This window comes from Zerene cesonia, chromosome 25 (genome assembly GCF_012273895.1).
Source record: "Zerene cesonia ecotype Mississippi chromosome 25, Zerene_cesonia_1.1, whole genome shotgun sequence".
NCBI classification, from domain to species: Eukaryota; Metazoa; Arthropoda; class Insecta; order Lepidoptera; family Pieridae; genus Zerene; species Zerene cesonia.
This window is the reverse complement of record NC_052126.1, coordinates 5,288,491-5,302,966: the sequence shown is the minus strand read 5'-3', so window position 1 is coordinate 5,302,966 and position 14,476 is coordinate 5,288,491. Positions and strand designations below refer to the sequence as shown.

General features: G+C 35.0%; 2 protein-coding genes across 2 annotated transcripts in view; one reads left to right on the top strand and one right to left on the bottom strand.

Annotated features, from left to right (window-relative positions):
- LOC119836623 (protein MTSS 1) overlaps nucleotides 1-3,936 on the top strand; it is a 149,591-nt gene extending 145,655 nt beyond the window's left edge. Inside the window, exons 23-25 of the mRNA XM_038362005.1 lie at nucleotides 266-376; nucleotides 845-954; nucleotides 1,710-3,936. Of these exons, the coding sequence (XP_038217933.1) occupies nucleotides 266-376; nucleotides 845-954; nucleotides 1,710-1,817 (329 nt within the window). The 3' untranslated portion in view covers nucleotides 1,818-3,936. The remainder of the gene's footprint in view (nucleotides 1-265; nucleotides 377-844; nucleotides 955-1,709) is intronic.
- A 745-nt stretch (nucleotides 3,937-4,681) lies between these two features.
- Nucleotides 4,682-14,476, bottom strand: part of LOC119836622 (Down syndrome cell adhesion molecule-like protein Dscam2) — a 41,197-nt gene continuing 31,402 nt past the window's right edge. The window contains exons 17-32 of the mRNA XM_038362004.1: nucleotides 13,994-14,078; nucleotides 13,489-13,571; nucleotides 13,077-13,205; nucleotides 12,423-12,575; nucleotides 11,915-12,047; nucleotides 11,026-11,183; nucleotides 10,294-10,473; nucleotides 9,760-9,957; nucleotides 9,314-9,544; nucleotides 8,406-8,566; nucleotides 7,697-7,853; nucleotides 7,301-7,418; nucleotides 6,772-6,914; nucleotides 5,903-6,013; nucleotides 5,187-5,279; nucleotides 4,682-4,990 (exon numbers count right to left, since the gene is read on the bottom strand). Of these exons, the coding sequence (XP_038217932.1) occupies nucleotides 4,962-4,990; nucleotides 5,187-5,279; nucleotides 5,903-6,013; nucleotides 6,772-6,914; nucleotides 7,301-7,418; nucleotides 7,697-7,853; nucleotides 8,406-8,566; nucleotides 9,314-9,544; nucleotides 9,760-9,957; nucleotides 10,294-10,473; nucleotides 11,026-11,183; nucleotides 11,915-12,047; nucleotides 12,423-12,575; nucleotides 13,077-13,205; nucleotides 13,489-13,571; nucleotides 13,994-14,078 (2,162 nt within the window). The 3' untranslated portion in view covers nucleotides 4,682-4,961. The remainder of the gene's footprint in view (nucleotides 4,991-5,186; nucleotides 5,280-5,902; nucleotides 6,014-6,771; nucleotides 6,915-7,300; nucleotides 7,419-7,696; nucleotides 7,854-8,405; nucleotides 8,567-9,313; nucleotides 9,545-9,759; nucleotides 9,958-10,293; nucleotides 10,474-11,025; nucleotides 11,184-11,914; nucleotides 12,048-12,422; nucleotides 12,576-13,076; nucleotides 13,206-13,488; nucleotides 13,572-13,993; nucleotides 14,079-14,476) is intronic.

Here is a 14,476-nt window from a genome sequence, read left to right as displayed (position 1 = left end):
GAATGCAATGTAATAATAAGTAATTTATTTACTTCTTGATTGTTAAAATTACACACGGCCCACATTGACTGAATGCTTTTTTATGATGATTTATTTTTTATCGCCGAGCAGGTGAATGGTTGTATGATGCTTCCCCTATCCCATTTTTTCCTAGCCTAGTCTTTCATTTGAATTCTCTATTATATATACTCTTTTAGTATTTCAACGTCTACGTTAACAAAATATCAGTTTTAAGTATATATTAAAAAATATATGTATATTCCAGCGAGTGGGCTCATAGCAAGTCTGAGCGCGAAGCTGGCCCCGCAGCTGTCGCCGCGGACCAGTCGCCGAGCGATATCCACTATAACTGCGGCCGATACGCATAAGCCCAAAGGTATGTTTATTTTTTGTGTTTTTGGTTTTTTTTCTATAAGCTGGCATCTGAGTTAGTGGTTCGCTTGCTGGTAAGCGATCACCACCGCCCATGAACATTCGCATACTTAGTGCCTCTGCGAATGCGCTGCCCGCTTTTAGGGGAAAAGCTGACCTATTTCTCACAGTAATTGCATTTAAGGCATACGGTTACTAACAGACTGAATTCTGTTACTTGAATAAATAAATTGACGAATTGAATAGTATTATAAATGTGAAAGTTTATTTGGATGTTCGTCTGTCAATCACGCTGAAACTACCGAACGGATTTTGATGAAATTTGTTAAACAGGCAAGGTATGAGATTAGGCGATAGGCTAATTTCTATCCCGATTGAATGCTCCCTTGAAATGAAACAGGAACTTTGATATCCGGGCGGAGCCGGGACGAGCGTCAAGCGATAATATATTATATTATAATTGACCCCGCAGCAAGCCCGGCGGTGCAGCCGGCGTTCCTGGACAAGCTGTCGGCCACGCTGCAGCGGCGCGCGCCCGCCCGCGGCGCTCTCGTGCGCGACGCCATCAACGCGCGCGCGCAGGTACCTAACTGTGTGTGTGTGTACAGTGCATACACACGCACACACTTTGCAGCAGACACTACGCACTTGCCACTAGCCACTTTGCATTGAGTGTGAATAATCAACGTCCTTTACAGCGCATACTAAAGTATTAATAAACCTGGACTTGAAAGATGTAGATTTTAAAATTTATTAATTATTTCCAATTTTTAATGTTTAATATACTAGAAATTTAAATCATTGAAAGATAAAGTCAAATACACCACTTGACATTTTTGTACATTGTCAACTATATCATAGTATCACTAACATTTTGGTTAAGCACTGCGTACCCGCTACACCAAACAGTAGATCTGTGTATTCTACGCACGCACTGTATCTCATATACACAACATATCACAAGAGTAATCGGAAGACATGGGGTGTACCTTAAGAACATAAAACCGAAAGAGTAGAAGAAATTCGATTACTGTGGCAGGATCACGGGTGGCCGAGAGGCTAGGCGTTGCTACGGTTTGACAAAAGACGCGGGCTTACATCCCACGTGATAAATTTTTTTTATTCTTCCAAAAATTTATCTTATCCTAGGGGAATTTTGATGTTTTTTTTTTAATCAATTCATTATTTATAGAGATACAAATAAGTAGAAATATCAAAATGCCTCACTCTTTCCAGGACATTCTTTTTACAGGACGTGAAAGTATTTTTATCAAATTTTAATTTCATACGTCATAGCATTTTTGTGTATTAAATAATATACATATACTCATTTCCAGCCGGATCCGCGCGTGTGTCACACCTCACTAATGGAGCAGATCAAGCGAGGCGCAACACTACGCCGCAATAAGCTATGTAACGATAGATCCGCGCCGAAAATACGTTAAAATTGTATCGAATAATATTTACATCACTATCTATATAAATTTGGTTTTTATTACGTTCGAGTTGAGAATTTTTGTAATGTCAAACACATCACTATTCAACAGGTGCACGTGACATTTTTTATCGATACCAACATCACTACGAAGGCGCAATGCCATGCAATACATTTTGCAACGATAATTCGCGCCTAATTATACGAATATATATCGACAATTTTCACACATCACTATTTATAATTTGTATATTGTAAACATGTAGCAACGTTCGCCAAATTTGTATTTATAACGATTACAATATTTCGAATAATTTGTGGTTCAATGTGATTATAAAATGTTTAATTGTAAAAGTAGAATGAATAGCGTCGTCTCTTTCTTTCTCATGGCTGATGCTTAAATAAAATGAGACGGCTGTATACATTCTTATTTATAGATATTGAAATATGATTCTTCTTAAGGAAATCGTAACTAATTTTATGTTATAGGTGTTTTAAGTTTAATATTTATCATACATATTATAAAGATGTTTTAATTGCCACCTCCATTTAATCTCTTTACTAACAATAACTTTATTGCCAATAAATCAGGTCTTCTTTTTATATCTTTTTTTCTTGTTTGCGTGATTGAATATCATATTTTTCAATCTTTTTCTTAAAGTTTTAGAAAAGACTAAAATTGCATTGTCGTAGAATGTTTATTATATTATTATAAACTATAACCGTCAAAAGACGCTCTTAAATATTTAAACTGAGACAATATTTGCTCCTGAATACTTATTTAACTTTAATATAAATAACAAGTTTAAACTTGACTATTCCATTAAGAATTATATATTTAACTGCCAATATATGTAACATATCTATGTCTATCTAATCATATCGGTATAAGAATCGTCCTGTTATTGTTAGATTTAACCCGTCATCATCGACAATATGACATATTTTTAGTTTAATTGATACACTTGACATTTTTGTACAACAAATGTCATAGTGCCCTCAAATGTCATGTGTCATAATGTGATATTGATGTATATGATTGCAATTTAAAAATTATCAATAATATATCTTTTTTTCTTAACTCAATTATTTTTTTTGCAAAAAACAAACACAAAATTAATAAAAACTATACTTATCTGTTAAATTAGACTCTTATTAAATTTTTTTTTGCTTTGTAATATCAATATGAATTGTCATTTACTAACCTAATATGGTTTAAAGATATGTTATATTGTTGGTGATTTTCGGTGATATAAAATAAATATTAACACCTTTTCTAAAAACTTTTTGATGTGCTTTGTGAAAATTGATGTTGAAAAACCGCTCTAATAGATTATTAAATTGTCCCCATGTATTTATGTTCTTTGATTGATTCTGTGAAAGATCTATTGATTGTAATTGATTTATTTTATTCATTTGATAGCTTAGGTGTTCTTATCTTTATTTTTTATCCTCCATTGTAAATTTTTCGTAATTTTGATATAGTTCTATGACAAATTGTCTGTCCATAATAAAGAGAAACAATAAAAATGTATTTTAGACGACTATAAAAAAATTAAATTCGACTTGAAACTTCGATGTGCTAAATTTATAGCAATAATACGTATACTAACATATCTCTTTTTAATCTTCGCATTTGGCGCCACAGCGGCCATCTTGTCAAACTCCACAGACTATATACACTTTGCCAGATATAATACAATTTTTAGCGTTTTGTAAACACCAACATTTTATAACCGCGTATAAATCGTGTAGTTAGAGGAAATAACGGAGGCTGAACGTTTATTTATTATTTTTTTACGCGAATTACATTTAATATAGACTATAATGTTATAGATGACGTTCCTCTATATGTAACGCATGTTTGATGTAACTTTATATTTAAACCCTCGTACATTTTAGAACAACTGTACTGATGCGTTATAATTTTATGGTAGAAGCAATTTCCGACATATCTTATATTGTAAATCTTTATGGTGATTGTATAAGCTTGGTGGGTATATATAAAATGTAGGTTCTGATGTATGTGTATTCAAAGGAAATGCAGTTAGTCTGGTTTTTTCCTGTTTTTAGATAATGTTTGCGCATGTAACTGATCGATCAATGGAAATAAATGAATATTGTCCCTATTTGGTTTTTTAGTGTAATCTTAATGTACAACCTTAATTGAAGATAATGTAATGAAAAGCTCAACTACTAAACGATCGGCTCTCTTTGTTCTATCTAACTTATAGAAAACCCATTTTTATCGCTGTGTCCTGACAGTTTTGTAGCTGGCCGTAAAATTTTATTTCTTGACGTTTTATTATATTGCGTTGCGCACAATCGTATTCTTTGTTGCGGATAGAGGTGGTCCTTGCCATTGCATTCATTTTACACGCATCGATAATAAAATACATTATGTCTCGGCGAAGTGAGTAATCGAAGTTTATAGGTGCAATAATAACACCATTTTCACTTAAAGTTTCCTTTAGAATCTTGCTGTTCAAATATGAGAGAAAATTTGAACATTATCTACTTTTTGAGTTGTGAACAGATAATCTTAGTTTAAATAAAGTGTCGTGAACAGGCAAACTTGTTTTAAATAAATTTATTACTAACAAGTGAATTACTTATTTTTTTATTTGGGTATGGCAATATGTGGCTAAGGTACTGTTTGGAAATTATGAAAATAAAACAGAGATATATATTTTTTATATATTTTAATTCAATATTAACAAAATGGATTGAGACGAAAACTTCAGTCTTACATTAATTTGTCTAAATTTCTTACAAACTTAAATCCAAGTAAGAATGAAAATTTATATACAGAGCTAGAAAATAGGTAAAAAATAGTAACCATTTTTTTTTTAATTCATAAAAAAGAGAAAAATGCTCACTAAAGATTGTTTTTATTGATCAAGAAAACTATAATACCACAGTCAATATAATAAATACATAAATACTATGGGCAGTATAAGGTTACACAATATAACAATTTCTTTGAATGATTCCAGTAAAATTATACTAATATTTACATTCTTATAACTAAAACGAGATCATTTCAATTCCATTTAAACTAATTTTAACAAATTATTCATTAAAAAAGTATCTATTTCACTTTGGCATTATTTCAGACGTCAATTTGTGGTCCAATTGTACAAGAGTTTGCTGGCTATCTGTAATGTGGAGTTCGGCAAACTTCTGAAAGTTCATTATTATGTAGTTAAATTATTCATTTAAATTTGAATTTGAAAGATTAAATTCAACAACTATAAACCTTTCTATTGATTGAATTTTCTTCTCTTAAACCTGAATAGGTAGATAGGTAGATAATAGCATACAAGTATTGTTAGCTTTTTTGTTTATTTACAATAAAAATCTCATAAAACATACGAACCCTTCGGACATTTGCTCCTATGAATGCTTTTGAGAGTGTTCTTGGATATTGTGTCGCTGTCCTCAGATTCGGAGCACATTTGGAAGCTTGTTTCTGAAAATACATTATGATGTTAAAATTAATAACATTTAATGTTAAAATAAATGCGAAAGTAGCTCTGTCTGTCTGTCTCTTCTTTGAACCAATTTGGATAAAATTTCAATTTTTGGCAATAGGTCCATCAGGTGAAGAGCCAAAAGTCAAAGTCAAGGATGCTTAGTTTGAACAGAGTTTATTAAGCAGGGAAGCCAGAAGCCCGTATCCTTTTCTTTAAACATCCCCGTCCTTTCCTTCATTCTACTCCAATCTTTTTTCTATTCCCACTTAATGTCGGCAATCCATTTGTAGTGGCGTAAGGTCTGCAAATGGCCTTACGCCTCTGCAAAAGTATATAGGCTTGAATGGAAGTCTTTCCATCAGGCGACCCTCCAGTGCCCTTGCCGATGATGACTTAAAAGAACATAAATATAAATTTAAATATTAACTTGATATGAACTAATCTGTACTAATATTATAAAGATGAAGAGTTTGTTTGTTATGCACTAATCTTAGGAACTACTGGTCCGATTTGAAAAATTCTTTCAGTGTTAGATAGCCCATTTATTGAGGAAGGCTATGGCCATATATGTACCACGGGCGAAGCCGGGGCGGACCGCTAGTTGTTATATATTACTTACCAGAGTCGTATCGATGTTTCCGGTGCGCGTTGGGAACATCCTGGTTGTCCACGTGCCCGAACGTGCGAAAACCGACCGCGAACTGCGCGTACGGACTTATCTCGTATAGCTCTGGAATTGTGCAATCTCTATTGGTGTTATACTTATATTAATTATTTTAGTTTGTCTTATAAATTTATCAAAGTAAATTAAGAACTGACATCTAAAATATTAAGACTGACAATTGGGGCATTTTTGACGAGGTTGCATAATATAAAATCAGTTTTTTTTTATTTATGTGACAGCGGGCAACTGAGCTGGGATGGTAAACGGTCACCAACGCACATGAACAGAGCAGAGGATCAGATCTGCAAATGCGCTGCCCGCTTTTTAGGAGTAAGGGATAAGGAAAGGATTTATGACTGGGAAAAAGGAATGGACTGGGAAATGTGAGGAAAAGGAAACGTGGCTCCGGTCTCATAATAATTGAATACCCATATTGCTATCAAAGAAAATACAACTAACTAGAAAGAAACCAAAGATAATTTGAATTGGTGAAATTTAATGACCGAAAAACGTAAATTTGCATAAAAAGTATCATAATATGAAGCCTGTAGTTTAATAGTTTATGATGATATGAGGATTTGTACTTATGTAATTTTGGGTATGATAATGACTATTGACTATATGACTATGACTGTGTCAATGACTATGCTTGTGATTCCGCTAATGCTGCTGATGAACAAAATACTACTTCAGTTGCTGACGATGATGATTCTGCTACTGTTGCTGATTATGATTCTGATACTGCTCACGTTTATGATGATGATTCTGCTAATACTGCTGTAATTATGTAAATTATGATTATAGCTAAGATGACGCAGACACACCATGTTTGCTGTTATTCCGCACCGGTATGGGCGTGCTGTAGATCCTGTTTTCCTTGGCGAGGTTGTTCTGCGACGCGCTGGTGATGCCGCTCTCCGACTTGTCTATGGTTATGGAGTCTCTGTACTCGGTGAAGTTGTTTGTTCTGGAAGGTGCTTGTTCATTTCTTATTTGATTATTGTTGGAATATAAGATTTTGATAAAATTTGTGAGTAGGTTTTACATGACATGTAGAATACTATTTGGTTAACGAATGTGAAGTTAATAATTTAGCGATGGATTTTTAACATATTAATACAATTAAAAGTTGTTAAACATTATATTCTAAAATTCAAATTGCTTTATCTTGCCATAATTAAATGTATGTTGGAACATTACCACTGAGATTTGTAATTCACACAAGACATATGAATGACATCCAATTAAGAAAACCAAAAACTTCTATAGTATTATATGCATAATTTTTTTTCCAATTAACCTAAAATATATCAGGATAAGCAAATATATAAAGCTAGTGTTTATATACATTACCTGTGCCTCTTCATCAGTATATAGACGAAGCTGACGAGGCACACGACGAGCAGTATCGAGCTCAGCACTATCACCAGCATGTTCAGGTCCAACATGTCTGATAGCGGACTGATTTCACCTGGTATTGTAGGTACGGTCATCATTACAACTCTTTAAAAAGGCAGAAATTATTCAAACTTTGTACATTTATCAAGGATCGGTGACAATACAATATCATGAGCCTATAATATCCTGATTCGATTGCCAGGCTTAAATAAACACGTTATTAAATTTGTATTTCTAGATTCTATCATAAAGACGTGTTCTTTTTTAAACAATTTACTATCATAAACAACAACAAAGCAGCACAATCCCTAAATGAATGTAACGAAGAACAATGGAGCAATAGGTACGTACTGCCGTCCTCGTTCTTGGTGGCGTAGGTGTAGGTGGCGGCGCGCCCGCCGGCCGACACGCGCAGCTCGTAGCGCGTGCCGGCCGCCAGCCCGCCCGCCACCACCCACCCGCCGGACCCGCCAGACCCGTCAGACCCGCCAGACCCGCCAGACTCCAACTAGAACCGATCGAATATCTGTTAGAGGGGAGATGCGATTCTACACAGCTGCCTAATTGATGTGAAATGATTACAAATCGCAGCCAGTCACGACTATTAACAAATTGAGGGTAGTTCCATCGAATGTTGAATAAGCAAAGTACGAACACCAAGAAAGGAAAATACACTAAGCCGGTACAAAATTTTTGTTGCCATTTGATTTGTTGAAAATTGGTAGCTAACTAATTTAAGTGATAGCGTCTCGTAGTGAATGTTTCAAAAAAATATTAGAACAAATCAGTGAGTTCAAAATATGTGATGCTGCTAGTGCTGTTTTCTGGCCGTGTTGCTTGTGACGTGTTCGATTCATTTGGTGTGTGTGTGTGTATAACGTGTGACGTACGGTGTATGATGTCGCGGCGGGCGATACTTTATGGGTTCTCTACCGTGGGCATAAAAGAAAAAGTTTGATGTTTCCTTATGATCACTTTTAATAATTACGTTGTGTATGGTGTGTGAACTGACAGTGTGCCATGTGTCGTGTGTGTGTGCGTGTGGGTGTGTCGCGCTCACCGCGAGCTCGTGTGCGGGCAGCCAGCGAGCGGAGCCGAGCGGGCGGTAGTGCAGCGCGAGCGGCGCGGGCGCGCAGCCGGCGCGGCGCCAGCCGGCCGCGCTCACCGCGATGTGCGAGCGGTTGCTCCACACGCTGGAGGGGGACGCGGGGGGAACGGGGGCTGGGGGAAGTCCAACTTTCAGACTCCTCATTGAATATATTCAAAGAAGTTTGGTAGTGTCGTACACTCATTCATTATATCATTCACAAGGTTCACACTAACGCTCCAGGCGTTTCACCTCACAGTAACATATACCAGTATATCATATAAATAAGAGCGTTATTCTTAAAGTGTGAAAGATTGTATACGGGGTAACCTGTATTAGACGACATCATCATCTATGTAACTTATTAACGAGCCGTCTAGCGAACAAATTAACTATCGAATTGCCAACACATCCTTAGTACCATGACATTTTTTTCTAAGTACACAACGTAAGACTTGATTGAAAGACACAACAATGTCATCAATAATAATGATTAATCGACAATAAAAATTTAATTCAGGCAAATACGTTTACAATACAACATAAACACACATTTACTCTACAATTATCCAAAAACACAAGTAAGTTAAAATATTAAATTTATTAAAAGAATAAATAATAATGAACTACTTTGGCTATGTATCTATCTCAGACTATTTGACTATAACCATAGATATTTGTTTCTGTTTTAATCAAAAGTACCAATAACCTATTTATTCGATATTCGATACTCGAGTTTTTTTGTTTTAATAATTGAGTTTAAATAAGTACATTATACTAACATTAAAAAAATAATCTGTTTTATTATTAATTGATCATAATAAAAAGACTTACAGAATTAATTTAGTTAGCTGTAAACGTAAATTGATTCAAAAACTTACCTCCACCCAAAGTGCTAGTTTCCAAGTAGGCAGGTTGTGAAGTTCCAATTTTGCTAGAAGCTATGATCCGTATCGAATATTTGGTGCCACATTTGAGACCCGTCAGCAAATATTTATTGACGCCGGGGTGACTTGGTGACGCGTCACCTAGCAGGTCCAAGCTAGGCGATGCGTCGGATGACCACGAGTCTTGCCATGGACCGTTCGCTTCTTTCCATGTTAGACTGTATTCTGAGGTAAAGACATTATTTTAAAGGGAATGATAGCGTCAAAACCTAGATAACTGTAATTTATACATATTTTATTGAGAGATAACACGTCTCTGCAGAATTGTAGTTATACATGTATAAAGCACATGAACAAGTTTTTTTTTATATAATAAGCGCGAATGAAAAAACAGTACTATTATATTATTATTTTCACTACAACTGATCAATAATACTTACTTATTTTCTGATTGGAAGTCCGATTCATGGAGTAATGTGGTTGTTCCCATTCGATCAAAATTGATTCCTTATAAGGTGTAGCTCGTATTATGGGAGGATCTGGTAGAGGTAGCACTGTAACTGTATACTCTACGGAGTCTGAACCGTACAAATTCTTTGCTAAGCAAGTGTAGTTACCACTGAGTGATTGGTCAATGTCTGTAAACAATACAAGGCTCGTATGAAATAGTTGATTTTGAAAGTACTAATTAAGACACAGAAGAAAAAGACAGACAAAAATGTAAAGCTAAATCACCTGACGATGGGGGTAAAATTATAAAAGAGAACGAGTGTTTAGATGTAGGTTGGAGATTAAACGGAAATAGTGTAGTGATAAGAAATCTTTGAAATCTATTTCTAATTGATTTAAATAGTTCAGTCTCAATTGAAGTTCCATAATTTAGATAGAGATATAGGTGCAAATCAAAAAATTTCTTTGAATAAAGAAAATAAACCAATAAAAATATACAAGGCTATAGATAAACTAGAACACACTATTAATCAGCAGGCTGTCGTCGTGGTTCCTGGTGAAGCGCGGGTGGTGGGTGATGATGTTGTGGTTGTGGTACCACACGGTGCGCGCGGCGGGCGAGCCCACGCACGCGCACCGCAGCAGGAGGGACGAGCCTGCTCCAACTGATATCGGTCCTCCCAGGGATGATACACCTGCTACCACTATCGTGGAAAGAGTTTATGTTTTTGGTAGGAAGTAATAAGGAAAGACAATATTGAGATTATATTTTACTAGATTTTAAAACATGTAAGATTATGAAGTTGTTATGTGAATAGGGAACTTTATTGTGAGAGTTTTGCTGAAATATTAAAAATTGATAATTGAAAAATCGGATCGCAAATCATACTACTTAAAAATATGTTTCAAATTTTATTAAAATATGAGAGGAAGTCTCATTATAGTTTTATATGCAAAGAATATATTATTATGTTTCGTATTTAACGTTTATAAAATTGTGTTCTATATTTGAATATATTAACCTATTCCTAACAGAAAAAAACCTGACTGTACATAATTACAAGTTTTCTGTGATAGATTAGATTAGGTTAGGTTAGGTTAGGTTTACTCATATTAGAAATATAACAATTCATATATTTGAGTTCGTTAAACGTTGGTTACGTTAATACATTTAAAAAATAATTGTTAATCTTGCATTTTTGGTACACAGAGTGTCTAGAATCGATAACGAAAGTGTAATGTGTAGGTGTAGTAACCTCTATGCGAGGGTGTCTGCGTGAGCCTCTTGGAGGGCGGGCCGGCGCCGGCGCGCGTGTGCGCCGCGACCCACGCCTCGTGCGGCGCGGCCGGCAGCCCGCGCGCCTCGGCCCACGTGCGCGCGCCGCCCACGCGCTGCGACAGCGTCACGCCGCCGCTGTCGTGGCTTTCGTTTTATTTTTATTGTATGAGGCGTGCCGCTGGGGTGTGCTTTTGGGCCTTTGCTGTTTGTTATGTATGAGGGGTGGTACAGGGAAATGTTGTTGGACCTTTGGTGTTTATGGTGGTTTGAGGAGAGACACAGAAATTTAAACAATAATTTATTTAACAAAACATATTTGGTGGTTTAGAAATTAAAAACTTTTCAACGGATTTTAAACGCGACTGTGTCAGTCTCCCCGTGACCACGCTCGCTGTAAAGTGTTCGAAACGTCGGGTTAATAATATAATGAATAAATCGCGTTTAAAATCCGTTGAAAAGTTTTTAATTTCTAAATGTATAATACTCGCGTGAAACCAAACACAAGAAAATACTATATTTGGTGGTGCAGGAATTCGTTGGGATTATGGTGTTGGTTACGTTCGGATATGAACATCAGATCAATAACTTTACATATTATATGGTGATGTGGTCAAAAAGTCATTATTAAATATTTGGCATCATTCGTTTCTTAGCTGATAGGGAATTTTTTTAGTCGAATAACGAATTAATATCATAAAATTATTACTATAAACAATCAATTTTTGCATTCATCAAACAATAAATAGTATTGAGTCTATATATCTTTATGAATTTTTTTACTCTGAAATACAATCTTTATTTACAACGTATAACAAAAAATATATTTATACATGCACAATAATCAAACTTTAACACTTAAAACTTACCTCAATCCAATAGGTTTAACATACACAGTATAATAGAGTATCTCTCCATTGGGTTGGTCCGGGGGTTTCCAACTAATCAGGAGCGATGAGGACGATAGCACTAATACTTTGATGTCTGCTGGCGGACCTGGGACTGTGAGATGTTAAATTTTACTTTAGCCGTACGAAATACAATGATATAGAGTAAGAGTTATGACGGTAAAGAAGGACAATTGGTCACGGAAAAATATACAAAATATGAATAGTTCTATGTGTATAGTAGTATCACACAAACATATAGAATCATCAAATGGTTTTCTGGAAAAGTATGTTTTTGATTCCCATCGATTTTACCTTGTATAGCATTTTTTTTGCTTTATTTATATATTTATTTCTTAAACATACCTTTATATACTATGAATGATTAAAAATTATTTCATTGTCGTCTCTTTATTTTTCACATGAAATTCTCTTTCTTCAACATTATCTTTTAATGATTTAACTTTAAATAAATTTCTTAAAATCTCACCATCTTCCAAAGTACTGCAAACGATGGGATACGAAAATGGTCCAGGACCATAGCTGGAGTAAGCAGCCACCTTGATGGTATAGTTGGTGTACTTCATTAGATTTTGGAGGTAGAGCTCTGTGTGGAGGGATGTTTGATTTTGCCAGGGGCTGTCTGGAATTAGTGAATGTTTTACTGTATTTTATTACAATTCAATACAAAAAAATAAGCTTAAGCTTTAGTTTAAAGTTAATTTAAGTGTTTTCTTTATCAAAAGATATTTTGATTTTGTTACATCTACATATTTTTTTAACTTAATGTTATTGTTTATTGTTGAATAAATTTGGGAAACATAAATTATGTGGATTCAGCTAAGAGAGAGGTATAATAGTGGGAATAAATTACATAAAAAGTTTTGAACTGTATTGGACTACAAACAATGTCTCTAAATTAACTAAATTACATCGTTTAGAAGTATAACGGTGACGTCTTAAAATAGTACTTATTCCAGTGTAGGAAAAAGATACTAACTAATAGGTCTAGCGAAATTACTCTCTCACAGTGGAATTAGTATTACTTTAAGACTTCATGGAAGTGTTTATCTCTAGAAGCAAGTAAGAAACAGTATCTCAAAAATTAATTAATGATTTGGTATGTGTCAAATATTTGTAGTACCTTCAGTAGCAAACAGCACAGAGTAGCCCAGTATCTCAGTAGTGAGGCCCAGTATGGGTTGCCAGCCCACTCGCAGCGAGCTCGGTGCTACTGCGGTACATTCCACTGAGGACGGAGCGCTTTCTGGTGCTGTGAGAATTGAAGAAATGTGAGGACAATATTTATTGGATAAAAGCCATTTTTTCTTTCGGTTTTAGCAAGATTTAAGAGGGAGTTTTTCAAAATCTTTCTTTACCTTTTAAGAAAAGATTACATACGCTTGCTGTAAAGTGTCAAATCGTTTTAAATAACTTCTTTTTCACCCGGAGTTTTCATATCTGTGGAATTTTCGGAATAAAAATGGTTAAGCAATTTAGGGGTGTAGAAGACACAGACAGAGAGAGTTGCTTTCACATTTATGATAGGTTATTACCTCCAGCTCTGGTCTCCTGAGTCACAGGCGCAGAGAATGGTCCAGAACCGGCGCTGTTGAAAGCTGCTACCGATACTGCGTATCTGGAATGATTATTTTGAAAATGAAGCTGAGCCATAAAATTGATAGAAATAAACCAAATTTTAATGGTCTCGTGTGAGGTTTCAAGTAGAAAAAGAATCGTCGAAATTATTTTATGTGATTTACCCAGTCGAAAGTTGAGGTAACAGAGCCAACGAAAGAAATTTAGAACCATCTTATTTCGACCTTGTCGTTTTCACTATTCTCACATCGGTATTTGAATTTTCCAATTAGCAATTTTTAGGGTTTTGCACCCTAAATGCAAAACGCGACCATTTTACTAAGGCTTCGTTGTACGTCTGTATGTCTGTCTCGGTTGAAATTTTCAGAAGTTAGTTATTTCTGTGCCGACAGAACAATAAATCTGTCAGAAAATGGATGGGTGACCTGTATTTTTTTTTTAGATTCCTAATTTGGTTATTACCTGGTATGTTTCAACAGTCCACTCAAAGTTGTCCCTTGTTTGCCAGTCTGCGGAGATACCTTCACCATTCTTGTTTTCGATTCGTCTGAAATATCAGAAAAATATTGACTTTTAATAGCATCCGCACGAGTTGTCCCGAAATCAAAATCAAAATGAAGTATTATATTACTAGTATATTACTCACATATATTATGATTTATTGGTGAAATAAATTTTAAAATAATTTCAGTAGATCCAGAGCTTACAGTCTACAAACAAACTTGTTACAAACTCTTGCCTCTTTATTAGTAGAAATAATTTCCAGCAAACGATTAACAAAAATTTTGTCCAGTTTTACAATATCAAGATGGGTTTGCTTTATTGGTTATCATATGACGCAAACGTTGCATCCTACTTTATACTAATGTCCTACTAATATTATACTTAGTCTGGCCATAAATACTGTTACACTTAATTATAAAAAAATATTACATTTGAATTTCG